Source organism: Ursus arctos, unplaced genomic scaffold, assembly GCF_023065955.2.
Source record: "Ursus arctos isolate Adak ecotype North America unplaced genomic scaffold, UrsArc2.0 scaffold_28, whole genome shotgun sequence".
NCBI lineage: Eukaryota > Metazoa > Chordata > Mammalia > Carnivora > Ursidae > Ursus > Ursus arctos.
Window position 1 is genome coordinate 27,822,313 of NW_026622963.1, and position 27,077 is coordinate 27,849,389.

Genomic DNA, 27,077 nt, shown 5'->3' on the forward strand with positions numbered 1-27,077 from the left:
AACCTTGCAGATGTCAAGGGCTCTCCTAGGTCACTGGTTTCTTATATATAATGCAAATTTTAGGAGGACTTACTCCCTGACTGAGCTATACATTACAAGCCAGGCTACAATGAGGAGTTGTCTAAAATATAAGATTATAACTGGGATGCCTGGGTGGCTCAGTCGGTTAAGGATGTGCCTTCAGCTCAGGTCATGATCCCAGGGTCCTGGGACTGATTCCCACATTGGACTCCTAGCTCAGCTTCTCCCACTCCCTCTGCTTGCCACTCCCCGTTTGTGCTCTCTGATAAATAAATAAAATATTTTAAAAATAAAAAAAATAAAGGATAGGGGTGCCTGGGTGGCGCAGTCATTAAGCGTCTGCCTTCGGCTCAGGGCGTGACCCCAGCGTTCTGGGATCGAGCCCCACATCAGGCTCCTCCACTAGAAGCCTGCTTCTTCATCTCCCACTCCCCCTGCTTGTGTTCCCTCTCTCGCTGGCTGTCTCTGTCAAATAAATAAATAAAATCTTTAAAAAAAAAATAAAATAAAAAAATAAAGGATAAGATCGTGATTAAAAAAACTGTCACATGTCAGAGACTTGAATTGCCAGATCCGGCTCTAAGAGGGCACCAGAGGGAATTTTTTTTACCAAAACTTTGGGAAATGGGGAGAAAAATACTAAGATTTGGCCACTGAGGCCCCAAGGCAATGTAAATAGATATGAAAAAGTCAGAATGCAAGCTAACTAGGTATAGTTTTCTTCCTTTACTGGAAAAAGGTGTATGGCAGAACACAGACCCTAAGACACAAATCAAATCTAAACACCTGTGAAGGAGGGAATGAATTCCTTTGTAAATAAAACGGGCCTAAACTCGGCCAAGAGTCACTGAGGCTTCCTAGTAACTACCTCTGAGAGCCCAAAGAAGGGGATTCCTTTCTCCTCTACTTCAGAAGGCAGATCAGGAAAAGAAGGAAAGAGCTGTTTAAACTTCATTTATTTTCAGTATATTCTCCCAGAGAGAACGCCTTTCAGGAGCAAGTTCCAATGAAAAAGGAAAATCTGGGGCTAACAGATTCTCCTCCACTGTGTCACGAGTTTGTGACAGAGTTCCAATTCAAAGCATTGTAAAGAAAAAAATAACCATGATCCCAGGAGAAAAACTTCAAGTGATTTATGGCTAACACTTTTTTTTTTTAATTACAGTTGGGAGAAAAGGTTCTGGAACCATTCTAGAGTGGTTTGAAGCACTGAGGGAACCGTAATGAGTCAGCAAAAGTCCTATACAACATTTCACAAAGTTGGACAACATTAGTAAGTACGGCATGGAAGAGTGTTCAGTGATCCAAATAGCAGGAGTGGGTTAAATAAAATTAAAAATTTTGTTTATATGACTAGGTCAGGATACAATCTCAAATACCCACTGGGCCTGTAAACCAGGTAAGGACTGTAAACCAGTCCATCTGGTTATAAAAACCACTGTGATAGTGGCCAGCATCGACAGATTTTTCTCAAAAGAAGCTAGAAATCTGCATTCTTAAGCACCACTTCTCAAATTTTTAACCTCACCGACTAACTTAAAAAATGCTCTCAATACTGTACAGAAACATTACACTGTAGACTCCTAAATTTTTAAAATACTAATTCACATTATGACTGGGGAGTTAGTCCCTAGTGAGAGTCTATTTTTCAAAAATGCCAAAGTCGTAAAAGCAAAGAAGTGTGAAAGCACTGTGAAAGTGCTCTAAAGAAACCTAACCACTCATACAACAAACAGCTAACCCTAGACGGGACCCTGCAGTGGAGGTAGGAAATGTTTTAAAAGACACTACTGAGGGATGCCTGGGTGGCTCAGTCAGTTGGGCATCTGCCTTCAGCTCAGGTCATGATCCCAGGAGTCCCATATTGGGCTCCCTGCTCAGGGAGGAGCCTGCTTCTCCCTCTGCCGCTCCCCCTGTTTGTGCTCTAACAAATAAATAAATAAAACCTTAAAAAAAAAAAAAAAAAGACATTATTGGGTCAATTAACAAAACGGGAATATGAATTAGACAAAAGTATTTTACCAATGTTAAATCTATTTATATTAAAACTACCCTGTGCTTATGAAAGAGAATATTCTTCTTCTTAGGAAATCCACACTTCAGTATTCAGGGGTAAAACACCATGATGTGTGTCAATCTTTGTCTTAAGTAGCTCAGAAAAAATATTACATGCATGCATATACAAATATATACAAAGAAAGCACCCACAACAATAAAGCAAATGGGACAAAAATAGTAACCAATGGCAAATCTGGGTAAAGTGTACAGGCATTCCTTGTACTATTTTTATTCTTATAACATTTTTAAAGTTAGAATTCAAAAAAAAAAGTTAATAAACATAGCTCCTTTTAAAAAACTTCAAAATCTGTGGTACAGTCTGCAGGGTTTCAGAAAAGCATTTCCCTGTGCTAATATTTCAAAAATTCCATTCCCTTTGAGTCTCTCAATTCTGAAATCCATGTGCCCCCACTCTAGGTTCTGTTAAGCTTGCTAAAGCCCCCTTCAGTGCTGTGCCTTCCAACCGGAGTCTTAGCAGCTATAGCACCTCCTCCAATTAATACTACTAATTAAATGGACTCAGGAGAAGAGTTCCCCATAAGTCCCAGTACTCACCTGCTGCCCAGAGGATGGCAGGAAGTGAGGCTAGCCCAGTGCCCCCAAACAAACAAGCATGGGGGGAAATCCCACAGCTCTCGCAAGTTCCTAAGGAAGAACCTGGGGCAGGGAAGCAGTCTTACAGAAGATACACCCCCCTACAAGGAACTAGGAAGTTCTACTCAGGGGAAAGAAGGCCTCTGAGGGCTGTCAACTTTAGAGAACTCTAAAGACTAACAAAAGGAAAATAAATACACACCCAAAGAAAGCCATTAAAGTAGGTCATGGAGGTTTTCAAGCACAGCACCATTTAGATCCCAGTCAAGAGACCAGCAGAACATAGCCAGACAGTAGAGAAAAGACCACGTGCATGGACTTCCCAAAGGCCCCCAGAAGGCCGTTAGACCAGAACAGCTTCCCAAACAGGCCATGGGATTGGAGTAGAACAAAAGCCTTCTAAGATGCCAAGAAGTACAGGCTTGCCTACAGTTTTTCCTCCAACTCTAACTAAATGAAAACTGTATGTGCTCTGGGGAGGGCAATACTAAATACTTGACTTTTCCTAGCATAGTTTCCAGCAACCCTGTTAGGTTGGCAGAACATGTATTACTCTATCTTGGAAATGAGAAAACGGGTTTAAAAAATTCAAACTCCTTTGCCTTAGGTCAAATACTTATTAAGGAGTACTAATATTTTAGGACAGAGAATATATATAACTAGGGCTCTATTTTAATAAGCACCGTAACTATTTACCATGAGAAACCCCTGAATTTGTCTGCCAGATTTTCAATATCTACATTTTCCAATGCAGCCCCTGAGGAGACAGGCTGCAGAATTCAGATTGTCAAAGAAATCCAGACACCCTCCAAGGATGATTTTTTAATTCTCAAAAAATAAAAATATTTTTTCACCTTAAGCAGAATTTGTAAATTTTAAAAATAATGCATATATAATCTATGTTCTAAAGGAATTTCACATAAGCCCGAGAATTAAAATTTTCTGGCTTGCGAACTGCAATATTAAAATTATATGGTAACAACAGTGTGAAATTTCATACTACATTGCATGTCCAGTCCAACCAATATAATTTTGCCACACCCACACAAAGAACACATGAAAAGGAAAAAGCGCAAATCTACATGTGTTCCTTGTTCAACCAGAATAGAATTTGTGCACATTTTAAAGAAAACCATAACTGGGCTAACGGGCTAACCAGCTGGGACAAGCTGGAGCCCAGTGCACGTGGGACACATACAAGATGGGGACTCTGAGCTTCGAGAGCTGCCGAGGCAGCAGCGGGGCACAGCAGACAATGGCCCACAACAGCAGGAGGAGCAGCAAACTCTGGGACCCAGGGTGGACTACCGCACCGCGAAGGCAGCCCCACAGAAGCGGACGTGCCTGAAACCCCTGGGTGAAGTACGTGCCCCATGAAAAGACTTACTGTTTCTTCAGCTGCCTCTGGCCTCTTCTTTTTGGGCTCCCACTCTCAGACCCGCTACTTGCCTTCAGTGTGTGAGGGGGGAGAAATGATCACAGACTTTAATTCACAGTTCTTAGGGACAATACGACCCCCTGGTTCAACAATCTGCTCCATAATAACATTATTCAATATGAGCTTTCAGACAAAGAAACCTGTGTTTGGTGGTGCTCAGTCTTCTTTTCCTTTGAAAATTAATTTGTCTAACGGGGTTACCTCTAACACCAGGAAATATTTCTCTGGGCTTGACTTCCATAAGGACACAGTCCAATAAAATTCTGTGATGATGGAAATGTTCTGTATCTGCAGGATCCAGTCTAGGAGCCAGCAGCCACATGGGACTGCTGAGCCCCTGAAATGTGCCTGGTGCAACTAAGGAACGGAATCTTTCCTTTAACTGGACTTAATACGAATTTTAAAAGCAACATGTTAGTGGCAATAGTTAGTGCAGTGACCTACTGATCTATTCCGTTTCAGACTCACTAAAGAGCACGTTCAGTCATGAGCCGACAGTGCCCTGCTGACAGCACAAGGCCAAGGAAAGTTTACAGTCAAAAACATCTGAACAGGGGTGCCTGGGTGGCACAGCGGTTAAGCGTCTGCCTTCGGCTCAGGGCGTGATCCCGGCGTTGTGGGATCGAGCCCCACGTCAGACTCCTCCGCTAGGAGCCTGCTTCTTCCTCTCCCACTCCCCCTGCTTGTGTTCCCTCTCTCGCTGGCTGTCTCTATCTCTGTCTAATAAATAAATAAAATCTTTAAAAAAAAAAAAATCTGAACAGCTCTTCTCCCCCAAAGTTAGGCAAACTGGCAAATATTCTTATTGCTGTTAGTCTTGTGCCCTACCGAGAATATGTTAATTTATATACAAAAGAGAAAAAGAATGACACAACCATGTGACTGGTTGTAACCAACATGGCTCAGGAACCTAGTCCTAGACACGGAGGAAAAAGCAAGCTAAGGCAAGCCAGCTCAGAGGTCATTCAAAATAAAACACCATGAAGGCAATACGGATATTACAGTCAATTAGATCTGTAAAGTACAATTACCAAAACCCACCCCTAGCTCACTAACCTCTGGCTATCAATATTTAACCTTCATCAGAAGGATGCTACATAGTTAAAAACAGCAAAGTCCTCCGAAGAATGCAGGAAGGGGGCATTTCACTGAGACACAAAAGAGCATCTCTTCAGAACGTGGTCTATAAACCTAATGTAGAGGTAAGAATTGACAAAAATACTACACGAACTAAGAAAGGTGAGAAAAGTCTGATGCTACAGAAACAACAGAACCTAGTACATAATACCAATTTTTAAAAATCACCAATCTGTTCAATCTCTCACAATTAGATCAGACTAAACACGTGTGAAGTATTTCACACTGCACACTAAAAACGGAAAGCAAATTTAAAGAATTAGTTAAAACACATTACTTAAGTTAAACAAACTCTCCTTCCTCAGAACATAAATCTGATACATCCATTACTACATTTACCAAGCAAGTGACTCACTTAACAAAATCTAGATTTAAAAACTAGGTATTTTATAAGGTAAACTTCTTGTGATAATCAATTTCACTTAAATCCAGAAACATTTTTAAAAAATGAAAATAAAAATGTGACGCCATTTCTGTATAATACTCTAAACACTCCACCTAAAACGTTCATTATGACACTATCTTCCTGGTAAATTTCTTTAAATGCCACCTGCAGTTCTAGGTTGAGAAAGCTCATATTAGAGTCATTTAACTCTCAGGCATAAAGCTCAGTCGTGTTAATGGGAACATACACACCAGAGTCGAAAAGGATGAGGTAAGATAAGTTTAAATGTATCCCCTCAGAGCATTTCTTTTTCTTACCTCCTCCTTAATATTAAATCGTGATGGTTCTTGTCTGCTTCGGTTTGACCGCCTAACCCCATAAACATCAGGATATTCTTCCCACATCTGTAAAATTAACAGACCATGCGTGAATCCTTTTTTCTTGATCCCCCATTTACTATTTTCATTACTGGAACATTATCTCCATCTAAGAAAATTCAAGTAACTAAATATCAAAAGGGTTGTTTCCTGTTAGCTTTGTTTAGAGATAATGAAGTACCATATCCTGAAACACAGTGAAGTTTAAAGATGCCTCTTCTTTACTGAATGGCTCTTAAACTACATGGCACGCTGATTACTTGTCATTAAAATATAACTTACAGTTTAATAATATAGCAAGGCTTCCACTAAAGACAAAGTCTTTACTGATGAATTTTAAATCCCTAATGCTTTCCAGTTTCAACTGTGACTGCACACTGACCCATCTGGGAACTCAAAGGAACTCAAAAAAACAAGCAGGGCCCCAACGTGTCTAATTAAATAAGAATCAGCACACTTGTCTAATTCTTTAAATTCCTCAGGATGCATAACATGCCAGAAGCATGGATACTGGGCATTTCTGACACACAGCTCGAAGTTCCCAGAATGAGCACCATTGCCACTCTTTCTCTAGAACATTCCACTTTACTCTCCAACACTAATTACCCTTTGCTTGATTTGTGGGACTTGATTTTTAGTAACAATCTTCACTAGTGATCAAAAAAGAAAAAAAAAAAAGGTAGGGGCGCCTGGGTGGCTCAGTCGTGAAGCGTCTGCCTTCGGCTCAGGTAATGATCCCAGTGTTCTGAGATCGAGCCCCGCATCAGACTCCCTGCTCAGTGGGAAGCCTGCTCCTCCCTCTCCCACTCCCCCTGCTTGTGTTCCCTCTCTCGCTGGCTGTCTCTGTCAAATAAATAAATAAAATCTTAACAACAGCAACAACAAAAAAGTAGGGATGCCTGGCTGGCTCAGTCACATGCAACTCTTGATCTCAGGGTTGTAAGTTCGAGCCCCATGTTGCTTGTACAGATTACTTAAAAAAAAAAAATCTTAAAATAAGTAAGTAGGCAGCTCTTTCTGTCTATGGGTCCTGTTCCCGTGCTTTAATAAAACCACCTTTTTGCACTGAAAATCAATCAACCAATCAATCAAGTTGAAAGGAGAGATTAGCTGAAGAGAAAGTTTTTTTTCACAATATACCAACATCATCTTATAAAAAGACTCAAATCAACAAATCTATAGAAAAAAAGTTAAAAGCCCCGCCAACCTCTAACAATGAAAGTCTATAATCCCCAATCTCACTCTCTTTCTCACAGATAACTACTACCAAGTATATCGTGTGTTCTTTTACGGAATCAGTCACAGAGGCAAAATGAATTTGGACAGACTGTGGAACACTGAAATGAAGATGTTGATAAACATGTAGAAGAAATGCCTAAGGGCCAAGATTAGAAATGTGGGTTTGTTGTGAAAATACAGGTGACAGCTAAAGTCATGAAAATATTTAGAAAATGAGGCCAGAGGAGAAGCCACTGGCTGAGACTCATAAAGTGTGTGGAAGGTGGACCCCAAAAAACACAAAATTGATGAAAGACGACTCAGAAAAATAGAATGTCACTAAGGGAAGGGAGGATATTACCAAAGTGCCTTAAAAAAAAAAAAATGCCAAGTAAGCTGAAGAAAACCAAGGCCTCCAAAGAAAACAAGCAAGATGTTCCAGGAAAAGGCATTTTAGAACAAGAATCCAATTTAATCATGTAATCCAGTGTTCTCAATTTATAAAGGTAACAAATCCCTAATGACCTTAAAATAATCTCAGAGCTGAGAGAACAAAAGGTCCAACCAGAAAGAGTTAGGAATAACCAAGTGTCAGGAAATCTAGGTGACAGAGGCAGAACACTGAACAAATCTGGAAGAGAAAGGAAGCGGACAAAAAGGTTTACTCTAGCCATGCCAACCCTGACCTCAACCCTGACCCTTTTTTGGACTTCTGCTAGAGCTATGAAATTTCTTTACTCAGCACAGGTACTGAAGGAGCTTTTATAAACTGGGATGGCTAAATTATTTAAAAGACACTACATCGATCAGTTTTATCGTTTTAAAATATTAGGCACTCGGGCTCAACTGATGGGACCGTATATAGGGTATACTGTAACGTACACATACTAAAATCATCCTGAGTTCATCTCTATCCTTTTGAGGGCTACAATACCTGATTCAACCCTTCAGTAAAAAAACTACCACGTAAAGGGACGTGTATACAGAAAACAAAGAGTCTTCCTCAGAAGTTCTCATTTTAGAATAGTATCATTAAAGTGACAATCCAATCATTCTAACTGGTTAGTACACCCATCCACACGTTAACCTCATTTTTTAACTTTCTGGAATTGATCACCTTAACTGTGAAAGTATATTTTAATATTTCTGCCTGAAGCTGTACTTCTCTTTTGAAATTCAGTATTACTAAAGATTTCCCTTCTTTCTTAGTTCCCTTTTATTTTTTTTATATAAGGTTAAATATATAAGGTCTTAAAACTTAACCACTGTGAACCCTAATCAACATGATTCCAGTGAAGTTTTAAGCACTATGTTAAGTAACGGTTTCTATGGTTTCCCTCAATCTCTGCAAGTAAAGAACTCTCCACTGCAATGATGAAAGTTATATCCAGACTTTTTCCACCCATTGTACTTCCTTCAAAAGTGTGTTGTGGTGTTCTGAAAAGAGCACCTGATCAAGATGTAGAGGAAACCAGGCTCCAACATTACATTCTCAAGATGGCAGAGCAAAGCCTTCCGCTACAACCCTGCGTAGTAAGTTTCTGAGTTTAGTGATACTCGGAGCAAAATCTCTAAGAGGTGCATCTTCACATAGGGCCTTCTTGAATTCCCTCGCGTGAAAGGTCCACACACTGAGCAGGCAACAGGTACAGTATTTGACTGTCTGAAAGTCACTCCTCTGTTGACTAAAGTAGCAAGGGCAGCTTTCATTTTCCTATCCCTCACAGGACATCTGTTGAAGCTATTTTGTAGAAGCTGCAGATAACTGAAAGTTGTTTGTACTACTACAAAAATCTGAGTGCTTAGATGAAGATTCCTATCTTAGAAAATAAAAACTGAATTAGCATAAAGCTTTTAATTTCATTAGGGCATTTTATTTTTCAATTTCTAAAAGAACACTCTTTTCTATTTTTAGTGATTCAAATACAATTGTCTCAAAACAGGGTTTTAAAAGATCAGCTGCATTCTTGTGATTAATTAGGCCAAGTCATGGGGCGCCTGGATGGCACAGTCGTTAAGTGTCTGCCTTCAGCTCAGAGCGTGATCCCAGAGTCCTGGGATCGAGCCCCACATCGGGCTCCTCCGCTAGGAGCCTGCTTCTTCCTCTCCCACTCCCCCTACTTGTGTTCCCTCTCTCGCTGGCTGTCTCTCTGTCAAATAAATAAATAAAACCTTTAAAATAATAATAATAATAATAATAATTAGGCCAAGTCATTAATTTTTCCCCAAAAGGAATGCACTCGAGTTTGTGCATCAATGAGAGCACACTATTCACTTCAATTTTTGCCTTTTTGCATTCTTTGCTAGAAGACTCTTCTCTGTTAAATGAACAATACTTACATTGCCTAGATGCAGATCTAGGGCATTTTTTTTTCATGAGTTTAAAATGCTAACTTTTTTCCCTATGAGAAGTACTTCTCTTCCATCCTTCAGATAAGAAAAACTGCCCTTACTCTTGAATTGTTATCATCCATCACTAAGGTTTACAACTGGATTCCATAATCATCTCTCAGTAATCCCTTCTGGCATTGTTCAGTATTGACTATTATTAGCTTTTTTAAATGTTAAAAACCAAAACTACAGGTGTGCCGGGGTGGCTCAGCTGGTTAAGTGTCCAACTCTTAATTTCAGCTTAGGTCATGATCTCAGGATCCTAAGATTGAGCCCCATGTCAGGTTCCATGCTGGGCATGAAGCCTGCTTAGGATTCTCTCTCTCCCTCTCCCTTTGCCCCTCGCCCTGCCACTTGCTTGCTCTCTCTTAAAAAAAAATTGTAAAAATTTGCCTTTTTGCCTTATAATTTAACCATTCATGTCATTATTTTCCTTATGGCCCTGTGTCTACTATATCTAATAGCAGGAGAAAGCACTCTCTGTTTATACCCACAGGCAGTAGATTATTACAAAAGGTAGCTCTAGTTTTCATTATCCAGATCCACTAATGAGTTTTCCATGGGAAACAAAGGTCTGCTAGCTGGTCCTAGCTAGCAGCACATTTTCACTGTATAGCAAAGCAAATACCTTCTTCACATCAGCTATCCGTTCCTTCTTAGAGGCTGGCTTCTCTTTGGCTTCTGGAAGGACGGGCTGGGATTTGGAACCCGCTGACTCACTTTCAGATTCCGACTGGCTCTCTGAAGACTCAGAACTGCTATTTGACTCACTGCCATGTCCACTTCCTGGATCGCTGCCCTGCTCACTCTCCGACTGGCTGCCTGAGTCTGAACCGGAAGCTTCTTCAGATGCTGAGTGACTTAATTGAAAAAAAAATTTAAGATTAAAGAACTTCCACATGAATCTGTTTTTTAAAAATTCTATATAAATGTTTTTTAAAAAGCAATAAAATGAGAACAGAGAATAATTCTGGTAATACAAAATCAAAATCTTCAAACTCGGAATTATGTTCTTACATTGCAAATAATGTCATTATCATCATTCCCAACATCCCTAGTAGGTACCATTTCCTGAGTGCTTAGATCACGCCATATACCACTTAATTTGTATAGATTAGCTCTTTCATAAAACTCTAAAGAGGGATATTATTTTCTCCTTCACTCAGATGAGGAAAAACTAAAGCTCAGAAATAATTAAGCAAGTCTCCCAAGATGACACACACAGAATTTGAAACCAGGTCAACCAGTCTGGATCCATTAAGTCTCATCTCTCCCTCCTCAAGACAAACCCCCCCCCACACACACACACACTGAAAGGAAAAACCCAACACAGAACAAAACAAAGCCAAGGCAAAGTTACCCAAAGAGTAAGAATGCAATCTGGTTGCAATTATCCAATCACTGGTTCGCAACAATAGGTGCAAATCAGACTCATCAGGAGAGTGGTATGAAAACACATACACATTAACCGCAACCAGAGGTCCTGCCTTGCATTCTCCGGCAGTGAGTTCTGGCCCTGACAGACTTAACAGAAAAAAATAAGAACATTCTGAGTCTAATGTGAACACCTAATCCAAAAAAGACCACTATGGGCTACCACACAACCCACCCCTCCCTCATTCCCAACACCCCTCAGGAAAGAGCAACCTAAGTGAGCACATTACAGCATAGGGGGGGGCCTTTTAGTTAAGATAAGAAAGCAATCAATGAGAATGGGGGAGCAGGGGAGCCTAGCTTGGGGAGGGGAAAAGAAAGGGAAAACCACATATTAATTGCCTAATCATCAAATAGGTACCCAGCATTACTCGAAGGACTTTATATGTATTATTTTGCTTATTACCAGAACAACCCTATTAGGAATTATTATCCCCATGTGAAAAATGAGAAAACTGAGGGACAACTGAGTGGCTCAGTCGGTTAAGTGTCTGCCTTCAGCTCAGGTCATGATCCCAGGGTCCTGGGATCAAGTCCCACATTGGGCTCCCTGCTCAACGGGAAGTAAACTTCTTCCTTCTTCCTCTGCCTGCCACTTCCCCTACTCCTGCACCCACGCACGCACTCTTTCTCTCGCTAATAAATCTCTCTCGCTAATAAATCTAAAAAAAAAAAAAAAAAAAAAAAAAAGGAGGAGGAGGATGAGAAACCTGAGACAGCAGGGATCCCAACCCCCAAGCCTCTAATGCCCATATTCCATTTTACCACAAGGGTGCAAAACCTCGGCAACTCAGAAAATAAACCTTTTCCCTGTTATACAATGTCCAAAACCAGTCAGGCATCCCTGTAACAGGTGACTCAACACTTCCAACGCCTCATTATACTGCCTGACTCCTTGGCCCTTTGGACAGTAAAAGCTGACTAATCAAGCTGACTAAGGCATCTTAAATCACTTATTCTCCACCTGTGACCAAGCGTAAGGTGGTCACCAGGCAAAGAAAAGAAAGAAGAAGGCTGGACAGTGTAGTAAAAAATGCAGGTTTCGGCATCCACGGCTCAGGTCTCAGTCCTAGCTCTTCTCTCACAGCCGTGCCACTTTTTTTATCTGTGCCATCCTCGGCAAGGCCATGAGAGCACAAGGCAGGCAGGACAGCAGGACCCTATATGTGACAAGGCCTTACCCAAACATTAGGATTTTCAAGATTTCACATCTAAGCTGAGGTTCCCCTTCTAACACAAGTTCCTCCCAGCTAGCACTCATTAGTGAATCAGTACCACAACAATTTATGGCAATAGTTGGAATTTATTACCTTTGCCTCCACCATTCAATCACAGTTTTAAAGGTACAGAGGCAGTTCCGGAATTTCCTCAAGAGAAGTTTAGAAAGAAACCCCTTTCCACTTGAAAGGGTGTTAGGAATGTACCTGGAGGCTGCATTTACATAGCCAAAGCACCTGCGCGCTTAGAGAGGCCTGGAGGATTAGGACCTGGCTGCCTACCTCCTCCCAGCCACCCTGGGCCTGGTCACTGGGAACATCCAGTCTCAGTGTGCCCTGTGAAACCCAGCATCCCTCCACAAGTTCTCAAGACTGAGTGCTTCAGCCTTCCTTCTCCTCACCCCCACTGCTCCAGCCTTACTGAACCACTTGTAGGACACATAGTAAGCCCGAGTATTGCTCACCTCCAATCTCTACTGGTGACAGATACCTCTCTAATTTTTGAAGCTCGGATATTACCTTCTCTAGGAAAACATTCTTTGTGTCCTCTCCAATCCTAAACTCAGCGCCCATTAAGGACTTCCGTAATACTCTGCCACAGCATCTCTGCCACAGCATCTCTGCCACAGCAGTTACTGCCACTGGGAACTCAAACGGGCAGCCTCATTTCAGTCTGAGCTTCAACCACCATGCTCCACTAGCTCTCCTCACTTTTAGCAATGACACACATCCCAGTAGAGAGGACGGGCTCCAAAGCCCCAAGCTGTTAATCTATGCCTCTTTGCCTCCCACGTGTCCCATCCTATACAAGTAACCTGCTCACTTGTCGACCTCCCCAACAGACTCAAGAGCTAAACTGTCTTGATGTTCCCTGTGCCTCGTATGCGAAAGAATAGACAGGGGGATTCCCTGACTTCACAGGAATACCCAATCTTTTTTAAACCCTTTTGAAATGAATGGCTTAGTTTTTTAAATACTATAAAGCCTATTATCTCCAGACAAGAGATTAAGGCTAGAATCACATTTTGGCCATCACCACCAAAACTGTCACAAGACCATAGGACGTTCCATGAAATACAAAACATTCTAACAACAAGACAGAAAATATTCAACTCTCAACTTAAACAGAAAGCTACAAATAGCAGCATTAGTCTGCCAAAGGTAACCAGAATAGTCCAGTTAGCTGGAAATCCAGTGAGCATTTTGTGAGGAAAAGCAGCAATTGCTGTAGATGTGATGGAAATGTCCCATGCCAGCACCCACATCCGGGTATGTGTTTAAGTAGGATACTTCACTCTCTTTAACTGCCTCATAATATGGATACTACATTTTATTTAATATGTCCCCTATTCGTGAGACATTGAGGATGTTCTTGAACAGTTCTCTTAACCAATAAGCTACAAAATATCCTATACTTCCATATTTCTATATTTCTGAGTAGAATATTTAGATTTAAAAAGTGCTCACCGTAACCAACAAACTATAAATATCCTTGTATATGCCTTCTTGTGCAGCTGCATACTTGTGTTTGTGGAGGAACGCCACCTCTAGAAATGTAACAGTGTACACAATAGCTTTTGAGGAAAAAAACGCAACCATGTTTCTATCAACACGTATCTGTGTGCACAGATACATTTTAATCACCAAACTGTTAACAGGATGAGTTATTTGAAGTATACGACTGGATACAATGAACTATTCGTGCAATTTCAGAAAGAAAAAAAAAAAGTATGAAAATCAAACCTCAAAAAAAAACACCAAATTCACAATTGTACTTACCTATAGGGTTGAGGGAGGCAGATGTGATCAGAGAATGATATTGGTGATGTTTTATGGCTGAAGCTAAGTGGTGAGTTCACAATTAATTGTTCATTATGTAAGTATCAGTCTTTTTAACATTTAAAACGATTCATGAATAAATCCAGACAAAAGAACCAAATGCAAGGCAAGGGAGAGAAGGACCCTCAATCCTATACAAAATGAGCTAGAGATTTGAATGAAAGACAGTTTTTGAAATTATTTTTGAAACCAAGTCAAATATGACTTTAAATATAAATGACTTATTAAATGTAATAGACTTAAAATAATATTCAGGAGAAAAAAGGTGTTTAAAAAAAAAGAAAAAAATCTTCCCACAGCTAATGTCATACTCAATGGTGAAAAGGCTGAAAGCTTTTCCCATCAGATCAGGCACAAGTGAAGTGTGCCCACTCTCACCCCTTCTATTCAACACAATACTGTAAGTCCTAGCTAGAGCAATCAGGCAAGAAAAGGAAATACAACATAACTGAAAAAGAAGTAAAATTGTCTCTATTTGCAGATGACATGATTTTACATGGAGAAAATCCTCAAGACTCAACCAAAACACTGTTAGACCTAATTAATGAATTAAGAAAAGTTGGAGGATACAAAATTAACATACAAAAATCAGTACTGTTTCTATGCACTAAAAACAAATTTTCTGAAAAAGAAACAAAGGAATTGATCCCATTTACAATAGCATCACCAACCATAAAATACTTATGAACACATTTAACTGAAGCGGTGAAGATCTCCACTCTGAAAACCACAAGACATTAATGAAAAAAATAAAAGATGACGCAAACGGGGGGGGGGGGGCTGGCAGTCTCAACCGCTGCAACGTGTGACTCTTTATCTCAGGGTTATAAGTTTGAGCCCTACACTGATGTAGAGATTATTTAAAAATAAAAACTTAAAAAAAAAAGACAACACAAATGGAAAAGTATCCCATGTTCGTAAGTTGAAAGAATATGGTTAAAATGTCATGATTACCAAAACCCAGCTATAAATTCAATACAATCCCTATCAAGATTTCAATGGTATTTTTTACAGAGGGAGAAAAAGCAATCCTAAAATTTATATGAAACTCCAAAAGACCCCAAAGAGCCAAAATAATCTTGAGAAAGAAGAATAAAGTCGGAGGCATCACACTTCCTGCTTTCAAGTTACACTATAAAGCCACAGGCATCAAAATAGACAGTACTGGCATTTAAACAGAAAAACAGATAGTGGAACAGAACTGAGAGCCAGAAATAAATCTAAGCATACACCAGCAACTAATTTCTTTGACAAGAAAGCCAAGAAAACTCAATAGAGAAAAAACTCTCTCTTCAATAAATGGTGCTGGAAGAGCTGGATATCCACATGTAAAAGAATCAAACTGGACCCATATCCTACACCACTCACAAAAATTAGTGCAAAATAGATTAAAAACTTAAATGTAAGACCTGAAACCATGAAATTCTCAGATGAAAAGAGAAATAAAGCTCCTTGACAGTAGTCTTGGTAGTAATTTTTTGGATATGACATCTAAAGTACCAGCAACAAAATCAAAAATTCAAGTGGGACTACGTCAAACTAAAAAGCTTCCGCACAGCAAAAGAAACTACCAACAAAGTGAAAAGACAACCTACAGAATGGAAAAAAAAAAAAATTTTTTTTGCATACCATATATCTGCTAAGGAGTTAATATCCACAATATAGAAAGAACTCATAACAACTCAATGGCAAAAAACAAATACATTAAAAATAAAATTAATGGGGCACCAGGGTGGCTCAGTCAGTTAAGTGTCTGCCTTCGGCTCAGGTCATGATCTCAGGGTCCTGGGATTGAGCCCCACATGGGGCCCCCTGCTTAGTGTGGACCCTGCTTCTCCCTTTCCCTCTGCTTCCCCCTCCTGCACACAGGCACACACTTTCTCTTTCTTTCTCAAATAAATAAATTAAATATTTTCTTTTTAAATTAACAAATTAGGAATGCCTAAGTGGGGGCGCCTGGATGGCACAGCGGTTAGGCATCTGCCTTCGGCTCAGGGCATGATCCCAGCGTTGTGGGATCGAGCCCCACATTGGTTTCCTCCGCTGTGAGCCTGCTTCTTCCTCTCCCACTCCCCCTGCTTGTGTTCCCTCTCTCGCTGGCTGTCTCTATCTCTGTTAAATAAATAAATAAAATCTTTAAAAAAAAAAAAAAAAAAAGGAATGCCTAAGTGGCTCAGGTCACGATGCCAGGGTCCTAGCATTCAGTCCTGTATCAGGGTCCTTGCTCAGAGAGGAGCCTACTTCTCCCTCTACCTGTCACTGCCCCTGCTTGTGCTCGCTTGCTCTGACAAATAAAATCTTTAAAAAAAAAATTTAAAAATTAAAAAATAAGCAAAGGACCTCAAGAGACATTTCTCCAAAGATATACAAAAGACCAACAGGTATACGAAAAGATGCTTGACATCACTAGTCAGTAGGGAAATGCAAATTAAAGCCACAATGAGGTATCACCTCACACCTGTTCAGAATGGCCATCACCAAAAAAGACAAAAGCTCAAACAAGGGTTGGAAAGGATGTGGACAAAAGGGAACCCTTGTCCACTGCTAGTGAGATTGTAAAATTGATACAGTCACCATGGAAAACAGTGCAGAGGATACTCAAAAAATTTAAAAAACTGAACTATCCTATGACCCAGCAATCCCACTTCTGGGAATATATCCGAAGAAACAAAAACACTAACTCAAAAAGATACCTACACCTCCGTATTCACATGTTCATGGCAGCATTACTTACAACAACCAAGACATGGAAGCAACGTAAGACAGACAATACTAAATACTGTATGGTCTCACTTGTACGTGGAATCTAAAAAAAGAAATAAAATAAACTAGTAACTTTAAAAAAAAAAACTTGTTTAAAAAAAATAGAGAGAGATTAGACTGGTGGTTACTGAACGCGGGGGGGGGGGGGGGGGACTGGAGGAAGGTATTTCCAAAAGGTACAAACTTCCAGTTATAAGATAGGTAAGTCCTAGGGACGTAACATACATGATGACTACCAGCCAACACTGCTGTAAGATATACTGGAAAGTTAAGAGAATAAATCTTGAGTTCTCATTACAAGAAAAAAAAATTTTTTTTTCTGTATCAGTATGAGAACATGGATGGATGCTACTGTAGTAATCATTTCACAGTATATGTAAATTAAACCACCACGCTGTATGCCTTAAAAAAATACAGTGACATACGCCAATTATTTCCTCAATAAAACTGGAAAAAGTAAATACAACCTTTACAAGAAAAAAAAAGTCTTAATAAGGTAAAACTCAATTAACTTGCATACTTCTCTCCTAGGAGGGCAAGTTCCTAAATGTTGAAATAAAAAAGCAGTATTTTTTTAAAAAGGGAAAAAAAAACGAATATTTAAAAACCAAAAAAGGGGTGCCTGGGTGGCTCAATCGTTAAGTATCTGCCTCCGGCTCAGGGCGTGATCCCAGAATCCTGGGATCGAGCCCCACACAGGGCTCCCTGCTCCGCTAGAAGCCTGCTTCTTCCTCTCCCACTCCCCCTGCTTGTGTTCCCTCTCTCGCTGGCTGTCTCTCTGTCAAATAAATAAATAAAATCTTTAAAAAAAATTAAAAAATTAAAATTAAAAAAACCCAAAAAACTATAAATACCTCTACATTTAAAGCAATCTATTTCCTCAAAAGACAGGATTAAACATTATGCAGATTTGTTATCAATCCCTAATCACAATACTAAATCGTTATCAATACTTAAATGTAGCTTGTGATGACGATTTAGACCAGGAGATGTGGAAAATCCACAAGACTCGACTAAATGGGTCAAATTAAGTTATTGGGGGGGAGTGGGGGAGTCCTTTAATTAAGCTTTCACCTAAACAAATAAAAGTCATAAAATTACCTGATTTCCAAAGGCATTAATAGCGATAAAGCAATTAAAAATGCAATATTCAGGAATCAATCACATATACAGAATCCTCATGAAAAATAAGTGAATCCTAAAATTACTCAAAATGTAATTTGCAAGCAAGTCTTGTAATGTAGGGCTGAACAATCACTACACAGGAAATACACTGCAAAAACAATGAAAGGGACTCATCAAAACTGGAATTTTGTTTTATTTTTTAAAACATTTTTTTTTTATTTGAGAGACAGAGAAATAGCATGAGTGGGGTGAGGGGCAGAGGGAGAAGCAGGCTCCCCGTTGAGCAGGGACCTTGATGCATGGCTCCATCCCAGAACCCCGGGATCATGACCTGAGCTAAAGGCAGATGCTTAACTGACTGAGCCACCCAGGAGCCCCAAACTGGAATTTTAGATTCCAGTAGAAAATAAAAGCTTATGAAAAAAAGTCTGACACCTCTTTTCAATTGTGGATAGAAAGGTTTTGGGATCTCTTCAAAACCCTTTTTGAAGCTGGCAAAAATGGAGTAATATAGTATATTTTACAACTGTGCTTTGAAAGCAAGCACCATTGCAAGAGCTATTGTTCCCATTTCAATTTTTTTAATCGCTGTTTCCCGAATGGCCACAAGAGGTCAGCACAGCAACACTTCAGTTTAAGAAAAGCAAGCCTCTGGAGCCTTCTGCCCAAGAGCTGCCATTTCAGCACTTGGGTAGTGTTTATTTTCTGAAACTTACAAAATGGCTGAACTGCCTGGCAGAGGATGGGGTTTTTTTTTGTCAAGTGAAAGCAAAATCTGGTATTTAAAAAAAAAAAAAAAAAAAGCAACCTACACTGGAATTCCTTAAAACTTATTTCCAGACTAAATCCGATCAATGATTTAATAGGCAGTATTTATGGAGCACTTAGGCATCAGGCATATGCAAAAATTTTCCTCTAAATCTTTACAAAATCCCTCTAAGACAAATTATCCTCATTTATAGAAGAGGCTCAACCCAAGTGTATATACATGATGTCATCCCGCAGCCCCACAGAATGGAATTCACACCGCTGTCCCCGCCATGCATAGATTCTTCGGTGAAACAGATCACCGAACCACCCACAGCTGACACAGAGCAACTCCTTCTCCATCACTTCTAGGTGTTTTGGGAGGATGGAAAGGCAGAGATCATTAAACCATGAGTTTCTTATTGATAAAGAATACTGGATGCAGTTCCCTAATAAACAGAACTGCATTTAAGACGTTTATTAAGACCTCCTCCACCTCGGGTTCAAGTCCTACCATTCTGAAAAATACACCACACAGTATAAACAAGATTAAAAGACAAATAACAGATTGAGAAGAAAAATTTCAATACAATATGAGAAGAATTACAGATCAAAGAAAAATCCATAGAAAACTGGGACGGAAACATCAACTACAGAAAACCTTATGAAAAGGATTAAACCTCTGGGGTGATTTGAGAAGTGTATTATTACAACAGATTATCTCACATTCACCCGCTTTGTACAAATTAAAATGTATGATAATACTAAGTGATGCAGAGAAAATAGGCAAGATAGTATTCATACACTGTTACTGAAAAAGCAATCAGCAGAGGATTTCCAAAGCAACTTGCCATTTTCCAGTAACCCTCAAAATAGCCGTGAGTCCTGCAACTGAAACTATGGGTATATAACCTGACAAATTATTAAATTTGTGCAGGAGTTAGTACAAAAACGTTCACGGCTCTGCTCCTACAGACCAAAAAAATAAACAAAGGAAATAAATGTAGATTCATACTATGCAATCAGCAACAAGTCAGACTAGGAATGGATTAGATCTATAAACATCAACACAGCAATTTCAAAACTATTAGATTTGTGAAACACAACATTACGCAAACCACGTATGTAATTTTTAAAATGCCAACGTTTTTATATGCCAAGTTCATGAAGCTGACTAAAAATAAGGGATAAATAGGATTTTAGCCATATCTAATTTATTTAGAGCTTTAATTGTATTCTTTGCATTTTTCTGAGTTTTTCTGAATTTCTCAAAAAGGACTGTTTCTAACATTGCAGAATTGATCAGAATTCAGGAGCACACCTTCCTGGGGTCTGAAAGTTCTTCTGGAAGTTACTTCAAACACTGGTAACACCATGGCTCCTCTTTCCAGAAAAAAAGGTGTATCTATTAAAAAAAAAAAAAAAAGTACACAAAAATGCTGCTTACAGTTTCAAGGGGTAAAAAGCATAGTCTCATCAGCATCTCCCCGATTCAGAAATTCACTGCTAACGAGGGAAGAACATCCACATGTAATAAGCACGCTCCTAACCATCTCAACTGAAGCCAGAAGTCATCCTGTCTTGATCATGCTACCTCCACTCCCCCATAACAATTAACACTGAGTAGTCCTCAACAGCCCAGGAAGCACCTAACAAATGGCACCCACGCATACGTACCACTAGGAAAAAGTGAATTAGAGCAAGAAGCCTGGATGAGGTACAAACCAGATAACCATTTCACAAACAGCTACCCAGTTTGGAACTGCCAATGCACTAAGGATCATACAAGAACAGGACACATTTTCTAATGGGGTAAGAACATTAAGACTTTCAAACTCGCCAAGTACTGAAAGCAGGTACAAGCGGGAAAGCTCTTCCTATAATCCACCATCTCACGTACTGTACTTACAACCATTTTAGAGCCCTAAGGACAGATGGACTAGTTTGACCACAAATTCCTTTCAGCCCTTTAGGTCTTAACTTCTCTTTCTTTACTACCTTTTAGGCTCTCATCTTTAGACTTTCGTAAGGTAGGAACTCCAACGTTTAAAGGAGGTTTAAAAGGCCTGAAAGCTAACCTCCATAGTAAATGACTTCTGCCCAGTGTCACAGGATGTAAGTGGGGTCCCTGGATCAAGCCACAGAAAGGCAACAGGAATGGTGAGGACTCCCAACATTTTTTTTTAAGACTCTATTTATTTAAGAAAGAAAGAGAACACAAGCAGGGGGAGAGGGAGAGGGAGAAGCAGGATGCGGGGCTTGATCCCAGGACCCTGGGATCATGACCTGAGCTGAAGGGAGATGCTTAACCAACTGATCCACCCAGGCGCCCCAACTCCCAATTTTCTTTATAACAACCAATATTCACTGTAGCAAGCACTTTGCTAAATATTTTAGACCACAGCTTCTGAAGAGTGGCATTACTGACATTTGGGGCCAGATAATTCATTCTCTGTTGTGCAAGGCTGTTCGTATGTGTTACAGGATGCTTAGCAGCATCCCTAGCCTCCACCAAGCGGACGCCAGGTGCACCCCAGACCCAAGCAGACACTGCGAAAGTATCTCCAGACACCGCCAAAAGTCTGGGAGGGGGATGTCCCTAGTGGGAAACGACTGCTTTCAGAAGCATTATTTTATTCAATTCTAACTTCCCCAAGAAACACATACTATATACCCTTTTTCTCCTTTTTTTTAAAGATAAAGAAACAAGCTCAGAGGTTCCTGCCCAAGATCTTACAGCTAAAAAGCAGAACAGAGAGCGCCTGGGTGGCTCAGTCCGTTAAGCGTCTGCCTTCGGCGCAGGTCATGATCCCACGGTTCTGGATGGAGCCACACATCAAGCTTCCTGCTCAGTGGGGAGCCTGCTTCTCCCTTTCCCTCTGCTGTTCCCCCTGCTTGTGCTCAATCTCTTTCTCTCTCCTTCTGTCAAATAAAATCTTAAAAAAAAAAAAAAAAGCTGAACAGAGACCCAAATTCCTGTCCCAATTAGCCCTTATTTCCCAAACCAGCCTCAGCACAAAAAACAACCATGGCTGCTGTTCAACATACAGGTTTCTGGGCACCTTCCAAACCCGACTGAATTCAAACTTCCAGATGAAAAGGCTGCAAATATGTTTAACAAGCACTCAAAGTGACTCTTAGCAAGTAAAGTTGGGTACTTTAATGTCTCTATAAAGCTAAATTCAAAGGGAACTTTTTTTTTTTTTTTAATAAATCAAGCAAGGAAAATGGAGAATTTGACCCATCGCTCGCCTCCCTCAAAGTTACAACTTACCAGCCATACACTGGCTCTATTTGAAAGTCAAATAACATCTACTGGAACTGAAGACACTCAAGATTTTCAACACCCACCACAATCAAGAGCTGTTTCCTTTCAGAGAACGTCTACAGAACAACTGTTTCCAACCCTGGAGACACAACAGACCCAACCGGAATGCTCTGACAATGCCAATGATCTCCCCTGCCCTACTACATAACCCCTAAAATCCAAGCAGGTATGGGGCCTTTAAAAAGAAAAAAAAAAATTCTCAAGTGATTCTCATGCAAAAGCTATTTGGGAAGTAAGTATGGGAACTAAGTTTAGAATAAAACAACAAATTAGAAGCCCAGTCTTCATAATCCGTAGCCAAATCCAAAGTGTGTGGGGGGCAATGGGAGTCAGACTGCAAAAGGGCACAGTTCTGAGATTTCCAGTACCTTCCTCTCCCATCCCCCCTTCTTTCCTCGTGAGTCCCCAAGCACCCTCATGGGAACCACTTCAGCAGCCACATGTTAACTAGAAATTCTTTATGCAAAACGATGACTTTTTGAGCAGCACTGAGTTTCCGGCGTCAATCAACCCTACAATACATTGAGACTTAAGAGTTTTCGGTTTCTTTAAAAAGCAGTTTTTTAAGAAAAACAGTATACGGATTATTCCAGATTTTTACCATTTTCCCCTACTATACAGTTTCCTCTTAGCCATCTAATTTGATGGCAACTTTTCACAAGATGCTTAAGTGACCCCAGTTACCAAACTACCAGTGTTTGAATCCAATTCTACCATTTACTCCCTCTACCCAATGCTTCGATTTTTCTATTGGCAAAACAGGGATGGTAATCACCTCTACCTTGTAGGCTTGTGAAGATTACCCAAGTTGACACATATAAAGGACTTTTCTAACAAGTTCCAGCCTGACAGTAGGCACTATAAATGACAGTTATTGTGTCTTTCCAAAGCAAACAACTTAGTTTTCACTGAAACAGCTCTCACAACCATCTAGTCCATTGGCTTGTTATGTTACTGAAATGCAAAATTACCAGCGAAACCAGCATAAACAAATTTGAGAAGTATCTGCAAATCCTTGTTATGTATACAACTCGAGTGATGGAACATAATGGGATGGGTATAAAAGAGCTCAGCAGGATGCAGGACCACCCACAGGCTTTCAAAGGAAGAGAGCTCAGTGACATTTAACTTGGGGAGCTGTCTAACCAGGTCACTAGCATTTCTGCTACACTAACCATCACATTAAATACACATAAAAAAAAAAAAACCTTAAAATTCAGTGCCTGTTACAGAGTCAGTAGTCAAAAAAGCGTAAATCTACTCTGGTATTTTCTCATAAAATTCTTACCACATGCTGTTTTCCTTTATGATAAAATCCAAAATGAAAGATTACCAACATTATGGGTACTGCTGAACTTAGAAATAACCCATACAAATGCCATTCCCTGAGGTTTATTATCATATTCTATTCCTTTTTTTTTTTTTTTATGCTGGTGACAATTCACAACCCACCAACAGGTAATAAACACAACTCAAAATAATTGCTCCAAAGCAGAGCCCACATCCACTGCTTTAGACAGTTACCTGTATCAGCTGGAGGGAAAGGGGATTCTGAATGGAATGTAATTGCATTCAAAGTCAATTCTGGATCCAAACTTTTAGAGGGATCTAAAAAGGGCTAAGTGGAGAATTACGGTAAGGAAGTGATAGCACTAGAATTTAAAGCATTTAGGACAAGAATTCAAAAGTCTTGGGGTCGAAAAATTCCATCAGCATACACTACTGCTAGATCTGACATGACATTTACTGCAGAAACTGTTCCTCTCCCATCAAGCACAAAACAACCCTTAACAGCTACCTCACCCACTTTTGCTTCCAGACCTCCAAAGGCAAGCTGCTGGTAAAATCGCCCTAAAGGGGCACAGAGACAGGCAATAGGAACATCAAGGGTTAGAAAAGAATCCAACAAGAGTGCTCTGTCAAAAGACTCGAAACACATGCAAATATGTGGGAACACATGCACATTTAAAACGCATGGAGAGCTTTGGAAAATTAACTCAATCCTAGAGAGCTGGGCTGGACTGGAGTATTCTTTAAAAACTATTTTTTGAGAGCAAGCTAGAGTGCACGTGCACGAGAGAGAGAGAGACAGAGAGAGGGCGCTCGCATGCACAAGAGAGGGAGAAACAGACTCCCCAATGAGCAGAGAGCCCCATGCGGGGCGGATCCCAGGACCCTAAGATCACGACCCCAGGCAAAGGCAAATGCTTAACTGACTGAGCCACTCAGGTGCCCCTGGACTGGAGTATTTTTAAGATACCTTCCAGGATCTGCTATAGGAACAAATAATAGAACTCAACTCACTCACAAACCAAAAGGAAAGGGAATGAGGAATGTTCAGAAAACCAGTAACACTAAACCTGGACTACAGTTCTAGCAGAATAAAACTGGACTTTGGGCATTATGCTACATCAAATGTATGGTGCTCTGGTGAGGCTGGATTACTAAGAGCAAGCCACAGCCAACTGGACATTGGTTGTAAATATTACTGCGGTTACATCTATATCCAAACAGCACTGCTCCTTGGTATTCATTATTCACTTTTGCACAGCTTCAGAGGGGAAATGAGGCAGAGGGTAAACCAGGGCAAACCAGAAGAGGGGTAAAACGTACCTACTCAGAGTGACTGCCAAGAGCTGGGCTGTGACTCACACAAGAAGCTTTTCTGGTCCAAAAAGAATCATACATTCCCTTCAAAAGGCTGGCTTTCTCAGAAGGAAATTTTAGGAGAGGATTAACTGAAAACACACCCAAGGTTTCAACTAAAAGGGGACTTGCCTTCTAAAATCATTTTAGAATGATTTAGACAGTTAACCTGTATCAGCTGGAGGGAAAGGGGCCTAAATTAGGCCTAAACGATCTCTTGTGGGAGGCCAGACACCAAGCTCTCTCTCAGGCACAATCTGGCTCTTTATTAACAAGGAACTTAGTGCAAGAGGGGGAAGAAAGTAAGATAGATAAAGCATTAGAAAATATAACTCTTAGCTTACATTTAAAGAGCACTTCCAATGTTAACAGGCTCTTTGCTCATCAGCACTTTATGGGCATTACATTACTTAACTTCGTAACCCAATGAAGATTATCATTATCCACATTTTTAAGTGAGAAACCTCCAAGTCCAACAATGAGTACTTTCATGGGCCTAAATTGGGAAAAAAATTTTTCAGTATCCAGGTAAACATCGCACTGGTGTGTATTAGGTACACAGCTCTTGCCAGGCACGGAAGTTAACAGTTAAACACATCACAAATAACAAAATAACTCATTAAATTGAATCCAAAGTATAAAATCAGGACCATCCCTAGAATGATGCCTTACCCAAGGCTCGTCTGCAACATTTCCGCCAACTATGGGAACTATCCAGTAAAGGGAATTTAAAGTACTTTTCAGGGTGGAATATAATCCAGATGACGTCACTGAATTAACCAAAAAAGGTGACCCTACTCAAATATCTTAACAATAAAATACTGAATAGGAACTGTTTCAAAATGTACCATGAAAGGCTTCCATACACCTAAGTTCTCCATGATTTATTTGACAAAGCAAAGGCTCATTCCCCACCTCATAAACTGCACTCAAACTTTTTAGAAAGATCTCTGTCCCCAGGTTTGCCCTACCAATTAAAGCTTAAACTGTAGGGGGAAAGGTCATAGCAGACATGTAAACAACAAGTTCCAACACTATACTAAGTTACTGATTACAAAATAAACATATAATAGAACTTAAGTCCGGGTATTTGATGGTATTTGGTATTTGATGGATATTTGATGATTGAGTCAACTTTTGTCGTTCTGGCTTTACACTAGTAACACTAAAGCACCAAAGCAACAGCAATTTTGCTAAGGTATAAAATCTGAAATCAATGCTGGGGCAGGCTAGAAGGCAGGAGACAACTGCTCAGCTATAATAACAAGCACTCAGCATAATTTGGCCAGCATACTTTATGTGTATACTAAGTAATGCTTAGGTGATAAAAACAAACAAAACTTTCTTGGCTAATGCGACCCCCCATTCCTCAAGAAAGCCAACGGAGTTCTAAGGTTTGCAGAAAGAATGTAAAAGGCCTTAAAAAAAAAAAAAAGGCTCATAAAAGAAAAAATTTACTAGGTGTCACACAGAGCAGTCACTCAATTTTTGTCAGGAGCAAGTTTACTACCACATTTTATAGGAGAAAGGATAGGAGTTTGGAAATCCCAGGGGCGTCAAGAAATATCTCACAACTGTTAGGGATTTGCTGTAGGAGGAAAGGGAGAGGAGTAAATTAATTATAAAATCTGTGAGAGGCACCCGGGGGGCTCAGTCAGTTGAGCATCCGACTCTTGATTTTGGCTCAGGGCATGATCTCAGGGTTGTGAGACGGAGCCTTGCGCTAAGTGTGGAGCCTGCTTAAGATTCTCTCTCTCCTCTTCCTCTGCTCCATCTCTCAAAAAAATAAAAAATAAAATAAAATCCGTGAGTTTCGGATACCGTCAGATAAAAGTCAACTGAACTTCCAGATTTACCTCTCAAACACTAACTTGCTAAAACTTTCACAAAATTCTTCAGCAAATACTGTTTGACCACGTTCCTGTGAGGACTTAATCTTTACAGATGTTAATTTCCAAGGTGTCAAATACCAATTGGAAACTAGGTTTTAAAAGAAGCCAAAGAGGGGCGCCTGGGTAGCGCAGTCGTTAAAGCGTCTGCCTTCGGCTCAGGGCGTGATCCCGGCGTACCGGGATCGAGTCCCCCATCGGGCTCCTCTGCTATGAGCCTGCTTCTTCCTCTCCCACTCCCCCTGCTGTGTTCCCTCTCTCGCTGGCTGTCTCTCTGTCACATAAATAAATAAAATCTTTTAAAAAAATAAATAAATAAAAGAAGCCAAAGAAAAGAGATTAAATCAACATTTTTCTTGCCATTTCATGCCATTCTGCACACAGAAGGAAAACGTACATAAGTCTTAATGAACAGACCTAATTACTCTGGTTCTTTAAAAAGCTCACTGGCTTTTTAGGCCATGCAAACA

General features: G+C 40.1%; 1 protein-coding gene across 16 annotated transcripts in view; it reads right to left on the reverse strand.

Annotated features, from left to right (window-relative positions):
• The window catches only part of CHD2 (chromodomain helicase DNA binding protein 2), a 119,737-nt gene that overhangs the window by 86,642 nt on the left and 6,018 nt on the right, over positions 1–27,077 (reverse strand). For 13 of the 16 annotated variants that reach the window (XR_008956143.1, XM_048220869.2, XM_044388382.3 and 10 more), the window contains 3 exons: positions 10,248–10,479; positions 5,951–6,037; positions 4,061–4,122 (listed from right to left, as the gene is read on the reverse strand). Coding sequence is in view for 13 of the 16 variants with exons in the window: in XM_048220869.2 (XP_048076826.1) it covers positions 4,061–4,122; positions 5,951–6,037; positions 10,248–10,479 (381 nt within the window). In the remaining 3 variants the exon portion in view is untranslated. Of the gene's footprint in view, positions 1–4,060; positions 4,123–5,950; positions 6,038–10,247; positions 10,480–20,065; positions 20,139–27,077 lie in introns of those variants that run through there. The other 3 variants (XM_048220873.2, XM_057303796.1, XM_044388384.3) reach the window with 3 other exon arrangements.